The 22,200-nt window shown below is 43.6% G+C and overlaps 1 protein-coding gene and 1 pseudogene across 1 annotated transcript in view; one reads left to right on the plus strand and one right to left on the minus strand.

Moving 5' to 3' along the window:
* M1ap (meiosis 1 associated protein) overlaps positions 1–22,200 on the minus strand; it is a 74,820-nt gene that overhangs the window by 26,866 nt on the left and 25,754 nt on the right. Inside the window, exons 4-5 of the mRNA XM_005364692.3 lie at positions 4,029–4,202; positions 329–491 (exon numbers count right to left, since the gene is read on the minus strand). Coding sequence (XP_005364749.1) covers positions 329–491; positions 4,029–4,202 — 337 coding nt within the window. The remainder of the gene's footprint in view (positions 1–328; positions 492–4,028; positions 4,203–22,200) is intronic.
* Positions 12,467–16,747, plus strand: LOC106144276 (annotated as a pseudogene).

Raw genomic sequence — 22,200 nt, forward strand, 5'->3', positions numbered from 1 at the left:
GCTCATTCCCATACTAACCCCATGGCTTTTGGCAAGTCCACTGGGTGGCTGAACGTCTTTGCATCAATCTTGCTTTTCTCTGCACACAGAGCCCATGTTTCCAAGTCCTGCCTATATCTCCAAGCCTTGTGGGGTAGCAGCTCTACATCTGCCCCTCTGGCTTCCACTTGCTGAGAGCCCAACCTTACTGGTTTTTTGTTTTGGTTTGCTTTGTTTTGTGACATGCTTGTAGCTGCCTGACTGCCAAGATAGACCCCGAATCTCTGCACTTCCAAACCGTGGAATTCAGAAGAATAGAGTAGAGCGGTGAGGCCTTTTCGAAGCATACTTGATCACTTGCAGCTTGTACGGAGAGTCTGGAGACAGGGAAGCCATCTGGTAGACTATGCTGATGTCTCCTTTGGGATCATCTGTCCTCAACGTGCCATCAGCTGTCCCAGGAAGCAGGGATGGGCTGAGAAATCGCTCGTGGAGGTCACATTTCAGGCACACTACAATCAAAGGAGAGTTAGAGAAGAGGCTGGGTTACAAGTTATCTCAGGCTGCCATTAAGAGGCAAGTTCACTTTCCCTAGGCAGACCAGGGTTAGGAGGAGGCAGGGGGATGGGAAGAAGAAGGCACGCTTGGTTGGAGGAGGAGAAGCAGATCTGCCCCGTGTTCCAGCTTTTGCTCCTCACTGTTGGCTTAGCCTCTGAGCTGGGCACGATCTTCCCTGGCTTTACAGCTGGGCTCACCGAGTGTTTGTCTCAGAGCAAGAGGTCTGGTTTGTCCTTCATTTCGGGAAGGACGTGTGTCCTTGCTAGAGCAGCTACACTTGTTAAGTCTCGAACCTGGGATAATCCGCAGAGGCCCTTGGGGAATCTTGCCTCTGCTTCCCTGCGGCTTTGGCAGGCGTGCTGGTCAGATGAAGGAAGAGCAGGAAAGCAGAACTCAGTCAGCTGATTGCTACTGTTTCTCTCTGGGCTCTTCTAGGGGGCGTTCAGGACTACAGGAGGAACAAGTTCCTGAAATAGCAGCTTATGTTTAATGTCTGGAAGGAACTGAGTATTGGACCTTCAAGGCCTCAGCGCACAGTGGCCGCATTAGACAGCAGGAGTGTATGGACTGGTACTGAGCTATACTATTCTCGGGGTCTGGCGCTCTATTAAGCTTTTGATTTCTTTTTTTTTAACTCTTTTTCTTTCTTTTTTTTTTAAATAATTTATTTTTGTGTTCACTGGTGTTTTGCCTGCGTATGTGTCTCAGTGAGGGGGTCAGAAGCCCTGGAACTGGAGTTACAGACAGGTGTGAGCTGCCATGTGGGTGCTGGGAATTGAACTTGGGTCTTGTGGAAGAGAAGCCAGTGCTTTTAACTGCTGAGTCATCTTTCCAGACCCCAACACTCATTCCTGCCCCCACAGCCTTTGAGAGAGGCTCTCCTGCAGCCCAGACTGACTTCTGACTTGCTCCATAGCTGCAGATGACCTTGAACTCCTGCCCCTTCTGCCTTTACCTCACCTCACAGATGCTGTGGTTTCAGGTGTGTATTACTGCTCCTGCTCCTGGCTGTGTTAGGTTTCTATGCCAGCAATTACCTTCGGGTGCCAAACGATTTGTTGCTCTAAGCCTGAGTCCTTGATGCTGCAAAGCATATATATATGGTTTGAATATCAACAGAAAACCTTGTGAGGTGAGTAGGTGATGGTAATTTGAGGACTGACCAGACTGCCACGTGAGATAAAAATATAAGCAGAAGCAAACTGCAATGGCATACATCTATGAGCATATTATCTAACTAAATCCGTCATCTTCTATACTAATTTTAAAACCAAATAAAACAATGTCAAAGTCACCTGGGAAAAATGGAATGGGTGATAGATTCAGGTGGATTTCCCGGGCCCAGTTTATAAGATGTAGACTTCAATTCATCTACATTGAACCCAGGAGGGACTTTGTCTAGGAATGTGGCTCCCTTCATTTCTTCTCTGCCCGACTCTCCATTACTGGTCACTGGGATTTAGGATTGGGAAGCTTTGTCCATCTGGATGAAGATCTCATTGGTAGCAGTAGGAAAAACCCTAAGAGGTAACTACAGTCTGATCTTTATTGTAGTTGTTGATAATCTCCATGGGACTCATCACTCTGGAGAAGACCTAATTTCTCCAGACTCCATTCCAGTTGTGCCTGACATCTGGAATCCAGTGTAGCAGTAGAGATAAGACAGGCTGCAGGAGTTCCTGGCCTTTGAGGGTCCCAGCTCCACTAGAGAATGGTGAGTCACTGTCCCTTTTGTTTAGAGTAGCCTAAACACCAGGTGGGTAAGTGGTAAAAGACAAAGGTAGAAGTTCTGGAGGTAGATAGACCTGTGTTTGATGAGCAAATTCCTGACAAGAATTGTCAAGTGTACAAATAGAGATTTCTGGTCCCAAGGTAAAGGAGCCCTGGAATGGCTTTTCTATGAAGCCTGAGGAAAGTGTTTAATTCTTTTTCTTACTTTCCTCATGTGTAAAAACAGGTATAGTATTATATTTAGTTTGTAGGCAGATTTTTCACACACTAAGACAGATCTTTAGATCTTTATATCTGTCTTACAATTGCTATTGGCCAGGCGGACAATCTTAGGACTTGAATTCTCCCAGGAATGATAACATTATTCTATGTCCTATTTAATCGACAGCGTTCCCATTCTTATTGGTATAAAAACAGTGGCATGTCTTATCATTGACAGCATCTTAGCTCTGGTGATATACTCAGTGACAGCATTTGCCTGGTGGTGCTGTGTAAAGCAGAAGGGGATTCGGCAAGAAAAGAAGTTAGTATGGCGGGGGAAAGGCACACAGATGTTAAACACAAGCTGGCTTCTGTGTACAGTTGCCGGCTGCTTTTAATTGACTGAAGTGAATGAGTGAATTCCAGAGGATGGGGTAGGGAGGGATTGGTAGGAGCAGCTTGGGACACAATACAAAGGAGGCCCTGGGAAGACATTTTACAGGCAAAGGAAAGACAGATTATGATATCATCAAGTTAAGCCATCCAAGATATTTCAGGCCTTAGGTGCTGTAAAAGAAAAATTCCTTATTTAGTGTATATTTGAGTGTGTGTGTGTGTGTGTGTGTGTGTGTGTGTGTGTGTGTGTGTGTATGTATGTATGTATGTATGTATGGCATGGAACATATGTGTAGGCCAAAGAACAATCTGTGGGAGTCTGTTCTTCCATAACATAGGACTTGGGATTGAATTCCAGTTGTCAGGCTTAGTGGCAAGTGCCTTTATCCACTGAGCCATCTTGCTGGTGCCAAGCCCTAGGTTTAAATGGAGAAAGAAGCAGAATCTGATAGCTGTCCCTGGGAAGAGGAAAAGCATCCTTCCTATTTAATTATACTTTCAGAGGGCTTTTCCCCATTCTGAAAGAGCAATAGTCATGGCAGAGTTCTATTACCGTAGGAGAAGAGATTTCAAACAGACTGCTAACTGGGGTTGGAGAGATGGCTCAGCAGTGCAAAGGTGGAAGAAGGTGTCAGACGCCCTGGAAATGGGGTTACAGGAGATTGTGAGCTGCCATGTGGGTGCTGGGAACTGATTCTAGGTCCTCCACAAGAGTAGCCAGTGCCCTTAGTCACTGAGCCGTCTCCCCAGACCCCTGAGAAGAATTTTATTTACTGTTATTATTCTTACCAAGGCAGTGTTGATATTATCAAGGTAAAAGTCTCTTGGATTATAGTACCAACAATACCTACCACATTAAGAGCAAGAATATTGAGGACAGTGCACGATTCAGTATACCCTGCTATGGTGCAGCGAATATCTTATCACTGAGGCATCAAGGACTTTGCGTCTATAACCACTTGGCTCTCGCTGGCTGGAATGGTCACCATTTAGAGCCTTTCTCTTTAAAGCCAAGCTGTCACTAGACAGTGTCACCCAGTCCTCCTCCAACCCATAGACCTCAAATGATCTGTATTGTGATGACTCCCCAGAGCCATCTAGATTTGTAATCTTAGACAAGGAGAGACTTCGCCTACAGAACCTATCTTTTCAGGGTTGTGTACTTGGATTATCCTTGGCTGTGGAAGAAGGAGGAAGGCTCTGTGGAGCAAGAAGAAGATGGATGTGTTCTCGGTCTGTTTCACTGTTCTGCAGCCAGGCTTTGAAGAAGACCTCCATGCTGACGACATCGTTGTCAAGAGTCTGAAGGACAATGTCAGCTTCCAGGAGAGCACTCTCTGCAGAAGGAGGAAGGAGAATGGTGGTTAAGGGGTCTGTGTGTGTGTGTGTGTGTGTGTGTGTGTGTGTGTGTGTGTATAGGTGAGGCTGGAAAGATGACTGACTGTAAGAACATTTTCTGCTCTTGCAGAGGACCTGCGTTCAATCCCTGGCACCTATGCCAGGTGGCACACAGCGCCTGCAATTCCAGCTTCTGGAATCTGATGCTCTCTTCTAAACTCCCAGCCCCTGTACTCACACAATTCAAAATAAAAATAAGTCTTTATAATTATTTAAATACAGATTTATTTTAATTAAAATTATTTCTGTGTTGGGGTTGGAGCGACGGCTCAGCTGTTGAGAGCATCGGGCTTGTAGAGGATCCGGGTTTGATTCCCAGCACCCACATGGTGGCTCAAAACTGTCTGCAACTCAAGTCCCAGGGGATCCAACACCCTCTTTGAACCTCAGCAGGCACCAGACATGCATGTGGTGCATACATATGCATGCAAGCAAAAATGCTCATACATGTAAAATAATAAAATAAATCTTGAAAAGGATAAAAATCGTTGTGTTTGGGTGTTTGGTCTGCATAAAAGTTTGTGCACCACAAATGTGCCTGACACCCACCGAGGGCAGAAGAGGGTACCAGATGCCTCGGAACTGGAGGCATAGATGGCAGAAGGTCAGATGCCTTAGAACTGGAGGTAGAGATGGCAGAAGAGGGAATTGACCCTTCAGAACTGGAGGTATAGATAGCAGAAAAGGGTGCCCTGAAACTGGACTAGACAGCTGCTGTGAGCTATCTTGAGGGTGCTCAGAATTGAATAGCAGAGTACTCTTAACTGCTGAGTCACTTCTCTACCCACTTATTTTCATTTTTTTAATTATGTGTCTGTGTGTGTGTGTGTCTGCATGTAGGTATGTACATGTAGATGCAGGTGTCTGCAGCGGTCAGAAGAGGGTGTCAGTTCCCCTGAGCTGGAGTTACAGATGGCTATGAGCTACCTGTGTGCCGGGAACCTCCTGAGAGCACACCAAGTACTGAACCATTTCTCCAGCCCAAGCGTTCAACTATTATTGTTTTTGTTATTATTATTTTTGAGACAGGGTTTAACTGTGTATCCCTGGCTGTCCTTGGTCTCACTACATAGATCAGGATGTTTTGAACTCATAGAGATCTGCCTGCTTCTACTTCTCAAGTGCTGGAATTAAAAGCATGTACCACCACACCCAGCTAAGTGTTTAATTTTTAACTAAACATTTTTTTCCAAGATAGAGTCCTGCTATGCAGCTCTGGCTGGCCCAGAACTCACTGTGTAGGGCAGGCCTTGAACCTGCCACAAGCCTCCTACCTTTGTTTCCCAGTTGCTGGGATTACAAACATGAACTGTTACACACATCTAAGTTTGTAATTATAAATTTTGAAAAGTATGAACTTTAAGTATACCTGTCTTCTGACACACCAATTGCATGTCTCAATATCTGTCTTAGCCACATTCTTGAAGCATACACAAGTGACATATATAAAGACATTAGGCACAACATTGTCATATCAACAATCAAATTCCAAACAGGAAGCAAACCTAATGTCTATCAATAGAGGAGTGTTTAAACAAATTACAAAATTACAACACACTCAAACTGGTGTGTACTATGTAACTGTTAGCAATTTAAAGATAAATATACCAACATGGAATCTAGAAGGGAGTAATGAAGAAAGTTGTAGGGCAGATATGATCCCATTTGTATAAACATAGAACTACCTGCATAAGTGCATACATGCATATATACAAGTACTTTATAAACGCTGGGAGGCTGCCATCCAACTGTTAGTTCTGAGACACATTCCTTTTTCAGTCACATGCCTTCATTCTCTATCTTTTTTTGTGGGGTGGGGAGTTAAGACAGGGCTTCTCTGTAGCCTGTCCTGGAACTAGCTCTTGTAGACCAGGTTGGCCTCAAACTCACAGAGATCCACCTGTCTCTGCCTCCTGAGGGCTGGGATTAAAGGTGTGTGCCACCACTGTCTGGCTTCTACATTTAATCTAATTGTGTATTTCTGTTATAAAATATCCCAAGGGTCTGCAGAGATGACTCAGCAGTTAAGAATGCTTGTTGTTCTTGCAAAGGACCAGAGTTCAGTTCCAGCACTCATACTGGGCAACTCGCAAACACCTGAAAGTCTAGCTCTAAGGGATCCAATGTCCTCTTCCGGCATCCATGGGCACTTGCACAAACATGGCATGTGTACACACACACACACACACACACACACACACACACACACAGAGAGACACACACACACACACACCAAATAAATAAAATATATCTTTTTAAAAATACACTAAAAATATTGAAGCGATGAAAAATTAAATTAACCTGCATAACAATGCAGGTTTAGTTATTAGCAAGGGACTAATTTTGTGTTGTCATATATATATATATACCTCTTAAGATGAATCTGAACATCTAAAAGGAAAAGGATGAACCGCTGTATTGGGCTTTACCTCTGATACAGATCACAGAGTTAGCTGTTGACAAACTGTCTCACAAGTGTGTTTGGCATGAAGAGAAGGGACTGTCTGGTGTGACGAGTGGTTCTGGGTAGGTGGGTTGACAGGCTTTCCTGGGTACTTCTGACTTCAGCCAGATCTACCTCTGGTGCTGGGATCTGCTTCTGTAGATAACTGTTGTCAGGGAAAGTCAAACAGAAAAATCTGCGGGAAGAGTTGAGGAGAAACCCTTGAGGGGCTTGCTGAGATACAAAGGGCCTAAGAAAAGCCAGTGGCTCAAATGAATTAACTTCTGTGTATGAGTCATGAATGCCGGGCGGTTTATTTCTAGAGCGACATTCCTGAGGACAAGTTGGTAGAGGTGGGAGACTCCCCACCACAAGAACAAAGAAGGTTCAGTCCAAGGTGCTGGCTCCACACAGGCAGCGCAAGGCGTTAGATGACTTCACATCTCGTTCAAGGACAGGGAGAGCAAGTACACCTTTTTCTTTTTTCTGGTCAGCATGATTAACTCTGCTAAATAGCTATGCAGATTCATTCACTACTAGCTCTTTCATTCACTCCATCGGGAGCACACAGCTCTCTGTCCCCATGGAATTTTAAAGGCTGCATTAGTCTTGAGCTTTCGTTCTCAATTTCCCATCGGTACCATTGTGTTTTATGGTACTATGATAATAAGTACAACGATATTGCCAAAGAAACATTTAAAGAATAACGTGGATCTGGTGATGGCATAGGCAAACAACGGATAGTCTACCTTGAGTAACACGTTTGGGGATGAGTGAGCGGCTTTCCCTTAGTGAGGCAAAAGAGCTAGTAAAGCTACGGAGGCAAGTACAGGGCCAAAGAAATGGAATTGATAGGGCTGGAGAGGTGGCTCAGTGGTTAAGAGCATTGGCTGCTTTTCTAGGAGATCTGGGTTCAAATCTCAGCACCCACACTTTGGCTGATAACTGCCTGCAACTCCAGTTTCCAGGGGATCCAACTTGCTACCCTATGGCTCCCCCAGGCAGCATGTGAGGCACATACACATAAAATAAAAATAAATAAATTTTTAAAAAAGAGAGGCTCAGAGAAGTGAGGATAACAGGTACAAGATTAGAAACTCCTACAATGGGAATCAGGGGAGACAAGACATCATTGTCTATATTAAAAACCTAGAAATAACAACAACAACAAAAAAAAAGGTTTCCTAAAGTAATTAAAACTATAAATTTAACATAGAATGCTGAAGCCACAGAAAAACAGCTCCTTTAAGAAAAAAGGAATGGGACTGGAGAGATGGCTCAGAGGTTAAGAACACTGACTGTGCTTCCAGAGGTCCTGAGTTCAATTCCCAGCAACCACATGGTGGCTCACAGCCATCTACCATGGGATCTGGTGTCCTCTTCTGGCCTGCAGTCATACATGGAGGCAGACCACTGTGTACATAATAAATAAAATATTTTTTAAAAAAAGAAAAAAGGAATGAAGTTGGATGTGTTGGTTCATGGTTTACCCAGTACACAGGAGGCAGAGGTAGATGGATCTCTAGAAGTTCGAAGCCATCCTGTTTTACATAGAGACTTCCCAGGTCAGGTAGAGAAACACAGTGAAACCATATCTTAAAAAAAAAAAGGGGGAGAAATGTTTCCTTTAACAGCAAATACGCTAAGACTAGAACAAAACAAAAGACAAGCATGATCCCCTGCACAAGGAAGACACACAAATTGTGAGACTTTGCAGTAGCTCTACTGTTGGTCTTGCAACTTGGAGGATATATATATATATATACACACACACACACACACACACACACACACACACACACACACACTGGAGAGGGAGAAGACTCACCAGAAATGGAACACAGATAAAGCAGCAAGGATGTGGGGACCTTCTCTAAGCGCGGCTGCTACATTTGTCCCAGTGGCAGAGATGTGGGTGTCACCTCTGTTCTTGTGAATTGTGGCAGCTACAATATTTTTTCTCTAAAATATCCTAGCTTTTCCATTAGTTCTGAACTTGAGAAGCTAAATGTCTGAGAGGGTGCTGGCAAAAGACGCTCAGAATGACCAGTCCTTGAACATGGCACCTCTACGATGGAAAATGCCATGTCATCAAATGAGCCAAGCAGTCAGTCTTCCCCAGAGTGTGCATTGTTTGTGTTTCTTTAAAAATTTAATTAATTTATTTTTATGAGAATAAATATTTTGCCTGCATGCATACCTGGGCCAAGTATGTGGAGTATCCACAGAGGCCAAAAAATGGCATTGGGTCCCCTGGAGCTTGATTTCCAGATGGTTGTGAGGCACCTTGTGGGTGATGGGAATTGCTGGGAATCAAACCTGAGTCCTCTGGAAGAGTAGCCAGTGTTTGTAACTGCTGAGCCATTTCTCCAACCCCATTTTTTCTTTCTCCTTTTCTCTCTTTCTCTCCTTCTTTCTTCGCTCCTCTCTCTCTCTCTTTCTCTCTCTCTCACTTTCTTTTCGTTTTTTTTTTGAGATAAGGTTTCTCTGCGTAACGGTCCTGGCATCCTGGAACTCACTCTGTAGACCAGTCTGTCCTCAAACTCACTGAGAACCACCTGCCTCTGCCTCCCAAGTGCTGGGATTAAAGGCGTGCATCACCAGTGCCCAGCTCTATACCCCATTTCTAATTTCTTAACCTATATATTTGGGGAATAGCAACAGCAGAACGTTTCCTTTGAAGGAATTCTCATGTCTCCACAGCGGTGCTGCGCTTCAGGTTTGAGTCTTCATTTCATTGTTTCAGGAGGAGTGGCATCCTTTCAGGGACAAGAAACAGATGGTTCCTCTGATGATGGCCATTCTTCCAGAGGATTCAGGGTTGATTCTATTGTAACCTACTCATCTTGGAGTGCTTAGTATGGCCCCTCACTCCTCAGGGATCCCACACTCCTCTTCCTCTGTGATGGTCCAGGCTGTTCCTCCTCATTGCCACCTGTTGACACCTTATTTTTCAAGATCAAGTTCAAATGCCACCTGCTACACGCCCTGATCTGTTTGTAGGTGATGCTGGCAGGGTATATAGTTCGTTTTACATTCTATGCTGTCACTGTGGTGATTTGGGAACACATTTGATCGTTCCCCATTTAAACGTAGGCTTCTTTTCACGGACATCCTCCCCATCCCCCAGCTCAGGGCCTTGGCCAGCGCTGGAGCTGAGCAAAGCCTGTTGTTCCCTTTGCTTTTCCTGTGTCTCTTCTGCTTCAGCTAAGTTCGTTTCCTAGTCACATGACTTCCTTCCTTCCTTAGGGCTTTTATTACTCCATTAATCCATGGCGTGCGGCTCCTCCAGCATTTGACTCAGAACTTTGTCCAGGAGCTATGTTTAAATATCTTCTTTTGTTTGCTTTAATTAGCACCTTCTGGGTGTTTGTGGGCTCATTTCTACGCTGTTAATCATACTCGTTATTCCTTCCGCAGGATCTCTCTTCCTGAGTGTATGAAAGTCAGTGAGATTTAGTGGATAGAGCAAGGCTCGAATTGTACAGTGCATATTGTTAGTTGTGTGTTCTTGGGTGGGGTGGGGACTTGAACCTATTTCCTACTTATCAAGAAGCACTACAAAGTGAGATGTTTGTGAACAGCATGCAGTAGGTACAACTCCTTCCTCCTCCTCCTCCCCTTCCCTCTCCCTGACACTCTGAGAAGAAATAGGGTCTCCTGCGGCCCAGGTTCATCTCACACCATTCTGTAGCCAAGGATGATCCTGAATGTCCCATCTTCCTGTTTTCACTTTCTGGGTGTGGGATGATAGGGACTGGCTATATCCAGTTTATGTGCTGCTGAGGGCCAAGCCCAGGGCTTTGTGTGTGTAAGATAAGCATGCCAGTAACCAAGCCACGTGCCCAGCCCTTTTCCTCTTCTCTCATCTATGGAATGGTTCACTCTCATAGGCCAAAAAAAAAAAGTACTTTTATTTTTTCTTGGTCATCATTCTTGGCTTCTATTGCGGTGTTTCTCATAAATATAGCTAGATGTGCTAAACCTGGGAGCTGGAAAGGAAATATTGCCCTTAGCTGCTGGAGAGCGGCTCCCACATTGGCTAGAAGGCAGGGCGCTGTATGTCTGATGAAACAGGCTCCCTTGATTGGGTGCTCCAGTGAAACTACAGCTAAGTGTTCCGGTGGCCTCGCCTGAGTCACTGTGTCCCCAGGAGGCCGCATTCATATTCTATATGTGGACTTATTCTGCCCTCTAGTGGCTACAAGCCATGTCAGCCTTCACTGAGCCCTCCGAAGTGTGTTGTTTATGGGATTCTCTACATGTGTACTAGATGACTGGGTTCTTCTTGACATAAAAGTCTAAGATGTAGGTGGTTCCAGCGAAATGGAACTCCCAGACCGCCCTGCAGCTCTTACCCACTCCCTCAAAAGCCTAGAGATCAGCCCTGTTCTACCAACGGCCCTGCGGTGGCCTGCCCTTGGGAATCCTGGAATTTCATGCGGTGTCATCTCTGTGTAAAGGTGCATTTGGGTTGGGAAGGGGAAGAGGACAGGCACTTAACTTTTACCAGATTCTCAGAAAGTCCCTGTGAGCCTTAAGGTACCAGTCAAGATTTATTATTCTTATTACTTGTATATGTGGGGGCTATGTGCTTGTAAATGACGGTGCTTGTGGAGGCCAGAGGCACTAGGTCCCCTGAGTCTGGAATTGTGTGCAGTTATGAGTCACTTGATGTGTGTCCTGGGAATTGAATCCCGTCCTCTGCAAGGGCTTGACACTTTTAACCAGTAAGCCATATTTCTAGTCCCTGAAGCTCTCTCTTTAAATATATTTGTTTATTTGGGGTGTGTGTATATGTACGCACACACACACATGTGCTTATGTGTGGAGGTCAGAGGACAACTTGCAGGAGTCATTTCTCTCCTTCCACCATGTGGGTCTTTTTTTTTTTTTTTTTGGTTTTTCGAGACAGGGTTTCTCTGTGGTTTTGGAGCCTGTCCTGGAACTAGCTCTTGTAGACCAGGCTGGTCTCGAACTCACAGAGATCCGCCTGCCTCTGCCTCCCGAGTGCTGGGATTAAAGGCGTGCGCCACCACCGCCCGGCTCCACCACGTGGGTCTTGAAGGTCAAGCTCAGGTCATCAGGCTTAGCGACAACCACTAAGCCATCTCCCTAGTCCCCGAATCTCTTGTTCTTTGGTTCGTGTGTTTTAAGGGAACACAAATGGGTACCACTCTTTAGGGGGAGCAGTCTTAGGAATATTTCTTGACAGTTAAGCTTTCACTGGGTTTTGTGACTGGTCCTTCTCTGGATGTTACAGATGAGGTGTAGAGGGTCCTGGCCAGACAAGAGCATACATATGCTGCTGTGCACCAAGCCTGCTTCCTTGTCTTCTCCCGTGCCGCCAGGACTAGCCTCATGCCTGCCACACAGCAGGGTTCAGTAAATGCTTCAATGAACAGAAAGAATGAATTCTATCCAGGCTGCTGAATAGTTTCTCTGTGACCTCAGGCCAGTCACAGCTCTGTAACTGCAGCTCTTACATCTGTGTGATGGTTTGAATGGGGCGTCCATATAGTCTCGGGCATTTGAATATGTGGTCCTCAGTTAGTGGCATTATTTGTGGAGGATTAGGAAATGTGGCATTGCTGGAGGAAGTGTGTGACTGGGAGTGGGCCTGAAGAGCTTAAGGCCTGACTCGACTGCCACTTTGTCTTCTTTGCTTTGTGTTTGTGTTTGAAGATGTGAGCTCTGCTGCTGCTGTTGTGCCTGGTGTCTGCCGCCTGGTGCCTGCTGCTGTGCCTGGTGCCTGCTGCCATGCCTGTTGCCTGCTGCCGTGCCTGGTGCCTGGTGTCTGCTGCCTGCTGCCAGGCCTGGTGCCTGGTGCCAGGCTGCCCTGTCTGCAACCATAGCCAAGACAGCTCTTCCTTCATTGCCTTGGCCATGGTGTTCCACCACAGTAACAGGAAGGTAACTGACACTGTGAGCTGGAAGTGATAGCGATGCCCAGGCTGAGCGCCCGCTGAACAGAAAGGAAGGACCCCAGACACCAGGAATCATGGCAGACTGTAAAGCACCATGCAGCTCCAGGCATAAAGATTAAAACGCTGCCTCTCGGAAGTCTACCAAGATGAGAACATTTTAGACACTAAAAGCCTTGTCATTTCTTTTTCTTTTTTCTTTTCGTGTGTGCTGAAAATGTCAGTGAAGTATATCATCCAAATTGGAAGAAAAAATATTTTAACTATAGTTATCAATGGTCCTGTTTGTATTTTATTAAAAGAGTGAAGCCCCTATGTAAAAGAGGTTGCTTAGTGGTTATTGAGATATGTTGAAGCCTAAAGTATTATTTGGAACTGGAGAGGGCTCAATTGGTAAAGTCTTGCCTCACAAGCACGAGGACCTGGGTTTAATCTCTAGATTCTACATACAAATGTTGGGGCATGGCGGTGTGCGTCTGCAGTTCAAGAACCGGGGAGGCGGGGCAGGAGGGCAGCTGGTGTTCACTGGACAGCAGTTTAGTCTAGTTGGCGAACCCTAGAGCCACAGGAGAATCTGTCTCAAAGGAAGGTGACACCCGAGATGGTGCCCAGACTTCCACATGCATATCCCCCCATATCAATAAAACATAAAAACAGAAAAAGTATTATTTGGCTTGGTAAACACTAGTCTTAGAAGATATTTAAAACTCTTCCATGGTGCACATGCCCGTGATTGCAGCATTAGGGAAACTGAGGCAGAATTGCTGTGAATTTGTCTGTGGGGTAGGTACCAAGTACTAGGGCAGTCAGACCCGTAAAGAGACCCTGTTTCAAAACCAAAAGTCTTTTATTACCCCTACAGACATTAATTTACGTGTTATACAACTTAAAGGTACTTATTGTAACCTGATATTCAAAGATTTAAAGCTGACTGGGAAGTAGTGGTTTTATGGGCACTGTGGTCAGAGAGGACAAGGGAGGGTGGATGAAGACAGGGCTAGGAAGACATTCAATCTGACGGCATGGCCCCAGCAACCATAGCAAAGCATTCCTTCTTTGAACATTTAACATTTTATTTATTGATTATCATTATTTGTGTGTCCAAACAGGCACACACGGCCACGCATGCACCAGAGCATGAATGTGGAGGTCAGAGCACTTTAGGGAGTCAGTGCTCTAATTTCACGTGAAATCCAGGGATTGGACTCTGGGCATGTGCTTGCATAGTGAGCTAAGTGGAGCAAGAAGGAGTTGGAAAGGTCTCGTAAACGAAGCACATCCCAAAGCATGTGCACACATGCACACCTAGACTGCATGACTGTGATTCTGTGCACATTTGCATCACTGGGGAGGATTTTCAGGATACTGCATTCATGAAAGAGGAACTGGGGACTCAAAGGCCAGCCCATACAAACTTTAAAGGATATTTACAAATTCCCCTCCAAAAGAGTTGTAGCACTGTGTTTCAGTATCAGTTCCCCTGTGTTATAAATCCCAGTGCTTTCCCCTAGTTTTCCAGTTGTCCTTTGATAGCATTGTGCCTTCTTATCATGTCAACAATATTAATTAAAAATTACATTATTTATCCGCCTATTTATTTATCGGTGTGTGTGCACGGTGTAGGTGTGCATGTGGTAGTCACACCATCAAGATGTGGCAAGAGTCAGTTCTCCTCTAGAGATTGGACTAAGGTATGGAGCCCGGGTCTTTGGGCTTGACAGGAAGTACCCTTTACTCACTGAGACAGCTCATTGGCTTAGATTTTAATTAGAAACATTTACTCCTTTATTTCTGTGGGAGCATATGTATGTGTGCGCAGGTATGTGTCCCCATGCTTGCATGTGTGGAGGCCAGAGGTCAATTTCAACATCTTCCTCTATGGTTTTCCACCTTATTTCTGAGATAGTTTCTCTTTGAACACAGAGCTCACTGTTTTGGCTAGACGGCCTAGCCAGTTAGCCACTAGGATCCTCCTGCCTCCACCCACCAGTTCTGGAATTACAGGAGGTGCTGCAGTGTCTGGCCCTTTAATATGAATGCTGGAGGTCAAATTCTGGTCCTCACGTTTGCATAGCAAGCCCTTTATCCTTTAGCCATTGCCCAGTCCAAACCTCGAGGAAGAAAAGAGGTGAGCCAGGTTCTCGGGAAAGTGAGGAGGACGGCCACTAGAAGAGAGAGCCCGAGAGCACCGAATGGTGGGCCTAAGCACAGTCCAAGGCCCTATCTGCCCCTGCCCTACACATATGGGGCAAATGGAACACAGCTTAGAATTTAGGCTAAAGAATGGGACTGAGGCCAGGCGTGGTGGCGCACACCTTTAATCCCAGCACTGGAGAGGCAGAGGCAGGCAGGTGTCTGAGAGTTCAAGGTCAGTCTAGTCTACTTAGTGAGTTCCACAGCAGCCAGAGTTACCCAATGAGAGACCCTGTCTCAAATAACATCTACAAGCAAAACAAATAGGAAAAGAATGGGACTGGGAATTTGAGTGTTTGCTCACTGCAGGACCAATGCATGGCAGTCTGAGGCTAACAAAGGTAACTGTCTGACAAAACAAACAAAAACCGCTCCAAAACAACACAATAGAACCTAAAATCTCTATATCATAGCATTCACAAAATAAAATCAAAATGTTTTTGGCATATAGAGAAAGAAACCATGGCTCAGTCTCAATGGAAAACACAGATCACAGATGCGAACCCTAACATGATAAAGATGTTGCATCTACCAGATAAGGACTTTGTACTAGCATAATTGAAATCATTCTATGTTCACAAAAAATGAATAGAAATGTAAGAAATGTTAGTAGAGAAACAGAAACTATAAAAGGTAGACAAATGAAGCTTTTGGACTTAAAAATACAATATCTAGACAAAAATAATCACATGGGCTTAAAAGCAGGTCAAAAAATGAAAGAGGAAGAAGTGAGTGCTTAAAAAGTGACTTAGTGACCTGAAGAGACAAAATTGAACAAAATAAACAAACGGGTGGGGACACAGCACAGCTGGCAGAGGCTTGCTTAGCTTGCACAGTCTTGGGTTCTGTTTCCAGCACTATGAAATCAGATGAGAGGCACACGCCACTTTAACATATGGGTAACTGGAGCCCTAGGAGAGAAGGGCTATAGCACAAAAGTATTCGAAGAAATAATGGTAGAAAACTTTTCAACTTAGGTTACAGATTTAAGTGAATAGGCTTGGTCAGGTGTGGTGGTGCACACCTTTAACTTCAGCACTTGGAAGGCAGAGGCAGATGGGTGTCTGTGAGTTTGGGACCAGTCTGGTCAACAAATTGAGTTCTAGGCCAGTCAAGGTTACACAGAGAGACCCTGTCTTAAAAAGGAAAATAAAGCATGTAGACTCAAGTCTCTTTGCTGGAACCTCCTCAGTGGTCAGTGGTGTATATTCCCACTCAGCAGCATCAGAAACACACTGGGAAACACAGCAAAGTGAATGATGAATGCCAGATTCGTGCTTTCTGTGAGAAACGCGGGGGCCACAGAAGTCGCTCTGTGAAGAGTGGAAGGGCTATGTGGTCCGAGTCAGTGGTGGGAGCGGAAAGCAAGGTTTTCCCATGAAGCAAGGCATCTTGAGCCCCATTGCAGAGTGCCCCTGCTGATGAGTGAGTGAGTGGCATCTCTCATATGGAGAGCTGGAGAGAGAAAGCACAAGTCTGTTTGATATGGTGGAGGCCAATCTGAGTTCTCAGTTTGATCATGGTAATAAAGGGAGAGAAGGATATTCCTAGACCTACTGGTACTACTGTATCTCAGCAGTTGCAGCCCCAAAAGGCTAGCAGAATCTTGAAGCTGCTCAATCTCTCTAAAGAGTATTATGTCTGCCAATACGTTGTTAGAAAATCCTTAAACAAAGAAGGCAAGCCTGGAACCAAAGTACCCAAGGTTCAGAGTCTTGTCACTCCACTCGTCCTGCAACATAGATGCTAAAATATTGCTCTGAAGAAACAATACATTAAGATAAACAAAGAGGAAGCTGCAGAATATGCTATGCTTTTGTCCAAGAGAATGAAGGAAGCCAAAGGAAAATGCCAAGAACAGAACGTGAAAAGATGTAAGCTGTCCTGACTGAGAGCTTCTACTTTTGAATCTAGTCAAAAATGAGTTTTTAAGAGTAACAAATAAATGATCAGATCTTGAAAATAATATGATTTAAGAGGCTAGTGAACTCTAGACAAGATAAATGTGGAGAAATCTGTGCTTAGTTATGTCATTATCAAGCTGATGAATACAAACATAAAGACGAATTTCATGAAAGCAGCCAGGAAAGTGATTCTTTCCAGATAGCCAAAAATGATTTAAGGGCTGTCACTTTTAGATAGAAACCAGGGGAGGCCAGAAGACAATGAAATATCTTTAAATTACTGAAGCAGCCCAGGCAATCTATAATTGTATGTATGAGTCAAATATACTTCAAGAATGAAAGTGGAAGAAACATTTTAATGACAATGAGGAGAATTGTCACTACCAGAACCATGCTATAAGAAATACTAAGGCTCTTCAAGGGAAGGGAAACTTAGATATACATCTAGTAAAGAATGAGGAACTTTAGGAGAGGCAAAAATAGATGGGTAAACATGGAGGATCCAGGATTTAAGACTAGGGGCTGGAGAGACAGCTCAGCAGTTAAGGGCAATTTCCAGAACACACATGTCAGCCATCTGCCACTCCAGTACCAGGAGACCTGATACCCTTTCATGGCCTCCACTGTGAGCACTGAACACATATGTTAACTACAACATAAACAATAGTGTGTATGTAACCCTAGGACTCAGAATTTGAGAGGCGGAGACAAGAGTCAGGAGTTCAAAATTATTCTCGCCTGTGGTGCCTGTATAATTGAGTTCAAGGCCAGTCTGGGCTCTAGGAGACCTGTTTCAAACAAACAAACAAACAAACAAACAAATAAGCAAATAAGTAAAAGATAGACTATATGTTTGAGGCAGGACAAATGGACCTATATAATTGTGAAATTTCTGTATTTTACATGAAAGAGTGCTATATTAATTTTAAGTAGGCTATAAAATGTTTAAAATAGATTTTAAGCCCTATGTTATCATGTTAACTCTAATTAGAGTTAGATTAGAGTGAGAATTAGATTGTAAAAAGACAAAAGATATATAATTAATGTAAGCCCTCCAGAGAAGCCACAAAAAATAACATGAATTATTTTTGTGAATTCAAATGTGAATTTGAAGGTGAATCTCTAAATTATAATAGATAAAATAGAATTAAAATGCTTTTTCTGTTTTGTTTTTTTTTGTTTTTTGGGGCAGAGTCTCATTTTCTGGCCCTAGCTGATCTGGAGTCCACTATGTAAATCATGTTGGCTTTGAACTCACAGAGATCTACCTCCCTCTGCCTCCTGAGTGCTGGGATTAAAGGCATGCACCACCACATCCAGCTAAATTAAAATAACATTTATGTATATGCGTGTCTCTCTCAGTGTGTGTACTATGTGTATTCATGTGATGTGGGAGTGATTTTTTTTTAATCTGTTGCTTTCATTGGTTAATTAATAAAGAAACTGCCTAGGCCCATTTGATAGGCCAACCCTTAGGTAGGCAGAGAAAACAGAACAGAATGCTGGGAGAAAGAAGCTGAGTCGCGGAGTCGCCATGATTCTCCCACTCCAGACAGACGCAGGTTAAGATCTTCCCTAGTAAGACACTTCATGGTGTTACAGGGATATTAGAAATGGGTTAGATTAATATGTAAGAGCTAGCCAATAAGAGGCTGGAACTAATGGGCCAGGCAGTGTTTAAAAGAATACAGTTTCTATGTAATTATTTCGGGTAAAGCTAGCTGGGTGGTGGGACACAACCTGCTGCTCCTATTACAACAGAGTGGCGTTATGCCTTTGCCTTCATCTGGCGCCCAACGTGGGCGCCAAGTGTACCGACATAAAATGAATGCAGGCAGATTGTAAAAAATATATACAGCTTTAATGTAGAAATAGACTTACAGTACCATGGTTCCCACAAAAAAACAAAAAACAAAAGGGGTGTGCGGGCTCCCGCGTACCCAATTTATAAGTAAACATTCACCCAAAACAAGCCCGCCCCCTAAGGGGCTGGCTTAACCCTACATCCAGGTGTCTTTGGAGGCCAGAAGATGTTGTATTCCCTGGAGGGAGTTACAGGTGGTTGGAAGTTGCCTGATGTGCTCACAGGGTCCTTAGGAAGAGTGCAAAAGCTTATAACTTCTCAGCCATCTCTCTAGCCCCCAATTTAAAAAACATTTAAGGCAGACCCCTCGAAGGCAGGAAAGAAGGAGGAAAAAAGACCACAAAAATAGAGTTAACAGACAAAAAAAAATACAACTGTAGACCTAAAACCAACCATATCAATACTTATGTTATTTTTTATATTTATTTATTTATTAATTATATATTATGTGTATAGCATTCCTTCCACGTGTGCCTGCAAGCCAGAAGGGGGCGCCAGGCCTCATTATAGATGGCTGTAAGCCACCATGTGGTTGCTGGGAATTGAACTCAGGACCTCTGGAAGAGCAGTCAGTGCTCTTAACCTCTGAGCCATCTCTCCAGCCCTACTTATGGTAATTATTAATGGAATATACATTACAAATAAAACTTAGAAGTTATCAGAATGAATATAAAGATGATTTATACAAGTTTACTTTACTTATCTTAATTAACTATTATTTCATTATTTATATTACATATTTATTTTTGTTTGTTTTTTTGAGACAGAGTCTCTCTGTGTAGCCCTGGCTGTCCTGGAGGTCACTCTGTAGATCAGCCTGGCCTCAAACTCAGAGATTCACATGGCTCTGCCACTGAGTGCTGGCCTGAAGCATTAGCTACCATTACTGGCTGAAATACACTTTAAATGTAAACACACAAATGGCTTGAAAGTACATGTGTGAGAAAAGATGAATAAGAACCCAGGAGAGATGAAACATACATACACCGAAAGACCTGGGCATAGATATTGATACCAGCTTTATCCATGGATAAAAACTGGAAACCAAATTGTCCCTTGACACACGAATAGTTAAAACATAATATTTATGTAAAAGATTACTACTCAACAATAAAAACAAATTAATTGATATAAACAACATGGAAAAATCTCAATATCTGAATGAAAAAGGTTAGACACAGAAGTATCTATTGTATGACTCTACTTAAATGTAATCGATGGGATTGAGTGCAGTGAGGTGGGAGGGGCCTTTTGAGCATGAGGGAAGTATCTGTGTTTTGTCTGAGGTGATGGTTTGTAGGTGTACACTACTATGAAAACTCGTTGAGCTGTATGTGCTGAGCGGCTGTAACTTCTGGTGTGTAGATTATTCCTCAAACTGACAAGGTCAAACTTTTAAAATTTCAATTTTGAAATAACTTCAAATATTCGGCTAACTTCCTACTACTTTGAATTACAAAAGGGAGGTTGCTATTTCTCTTAGAGCATGGCTTCTCTTAATGAAACAAATGTCTGTTGGAGTTAAAAATCTTTAGGTAGCAAAAACAGCAGAGCTTCTAATTTAGTCTCAACGCCACAGGAAAATGACTTTAACACAGTTATCAAAACCAAACTCGTCAAGCAGCTACTCATTCTGGCCTGTTCTCTAAGACGCTGGAGTCTGACAACTGCTGGCAGTACAGAGGGGACGCCCAGTCCCCTACCTAGGTCTTTCTGGAATCTTCTAAGAAGCAATGAATCTCTATCTTCTTTGTTTGGATTGTTAACATTAGGTGTTTCCTGAGAACACATATGGCTAGACTACCTTTGCAAGGGAGCTTGACATCGATCCCTGGTAAACTCTAGGAGGAAATTCTAAACAGATGGCTTGTGAGCACTTAGCAAAGGAACCTGATACCCTTGTGTACATGGCTGAGAAATGTAGGCTCGTTGGCAGCCTCGTTAAGTTGATTTCTAACTGGTTCAAGACTTATATACCCAATCAGTGCAGACGGTTGTCAACCTGGACAGATGCTGTCTAGATGCCAAAGGATATTGATCACTGAGGCCTTTTAGTTTTGGCATATTTATTGCTTACCCATTCTTTATAAGGCTATCATAAAAATTTATTATATGCAAATGAAGACATACTATGTGTGTTCATGTAAGTTCCAAACGCTCAACAATAATCGGACAGCCACAGATTCTTTTGTTTAATTTGAGATGTAGAATAGCATTACTAGCACTGATACGTCTGTGTGCTGTTCTCTGATCTTCAGAGGAGGCCTTGCCACGTTAAGTTTCCTTATCACTCTTCCCCTCTTTAAAAACTAGTTTACTACTTTAAGTGATATCATGTTGTTTTAATTTCCCTGAGCTTTGTGCAGAAGCATTACTCCCCCCGCCCCGCCCCGCCTCACATTGTTCTACATGGCTACGGTTCATTCACTGTGATGCTCTGCTTCGGGAAGATGTCTCAAGTTCTGTATTCCACACAGCGGCGTTTTACTGATTATAGGAGGCAGAGCTGTATCTCTGATTCGTTCTCACTACATTTTCACGGCATCTTCTTACAAACAGAAATTCTGACTTTTAATATAGTGACACTATTTCAATGTCCCGTCGTCAGCAGACTTTGTGTCTCATTTGGGAGTACTTCCTTCTTTTCCTCGCCCACTGTCAGAAAATTCTTTTCTTATACATTTTCTTCCAAAAGTTTCATCTTTCCTAGTTAGGTTTTTGACCCATTTAAAATGCTATACATTTTGTAAAGTAGAGATCCAATTTCCCCTTTTCCTGTAAGGAATGCTGATAGCTTTAGAATGGCTGAGTAACTGCATTCATCTCTTTTCATTGCTTTTCTATGGCAGCCACACCACATATCAAGTTTTCGTGTGACTTTCTACTTCTGGGCTCAGTAATCCGCTCCAGACAGAAGAGATCATCTATTCCTGTGTCACTATGATGCTATCTGTTATTTTTTGTAGTGCTGGGTGTAACACCCAGAGCATCGTGCATGAGGCAAAGGATCAAAGGATCTGGGGTTGGGCTGTGTGACAAGCCTCAAAGCTGTCTTATTGAACAACTTCAAGAATGATCTTTTTTTTTTTTTTTTTTGGTTTTTTGAGACAGGGTTTCTCTGTGGCTTTGGGGGCTGTTCCTGGAACTAGCTCTGTAGACCAGGCTGGTCTCGAACTCACAGAGATCCACCTGCCTCTGCCTCCCGATGGCTGGGATTAAAGGCGTGCGCCACCATCGCCCAGCTTCAAGAATGATCTTTACACCTGACAAGGAACATCCTCAGTTTTAACATGCATCCATGCAAGCACATGCACACTTGAGCACACACACTTCCCATAGGATTAGCTCATCAGATTAGCAACCAAAACAAAAAAAGGTGAGCTGGGTGTGGTGGCACACAACTGTAATCTCAGCATTTCTGAGAGGGGAATAGGAGAATCCTATCTTCTAGAGCAGCCTAGGTAATATGGAACCTAGGCTTTGGCAAAACAAAATAAGCAAAACAAAACAAAATAAACAAAATGAAGCTGGGCATAGCAGTACATACTTGTAATCCTAGCATTCAGGAGGTTGAAGCAGGAGGATTACCGTAAGTTCATGCCAGTCAGA

This window comes from Microtus ochrogaster (assembly GCF_000317375.1).
Source record: "Microtus ochrogaster isolate Prairie Vole_2 chromosome 14 unlocalized genomic scaffold, MicOch1.0 chr14_random_3, whole genome shotgun sequence".
Lineage (NCBI taxonomy): Eukaryota > Metazoa > Chordata > Mammalia > Rodentia > Cricetidae > Microtus > Microtus ochrogaster.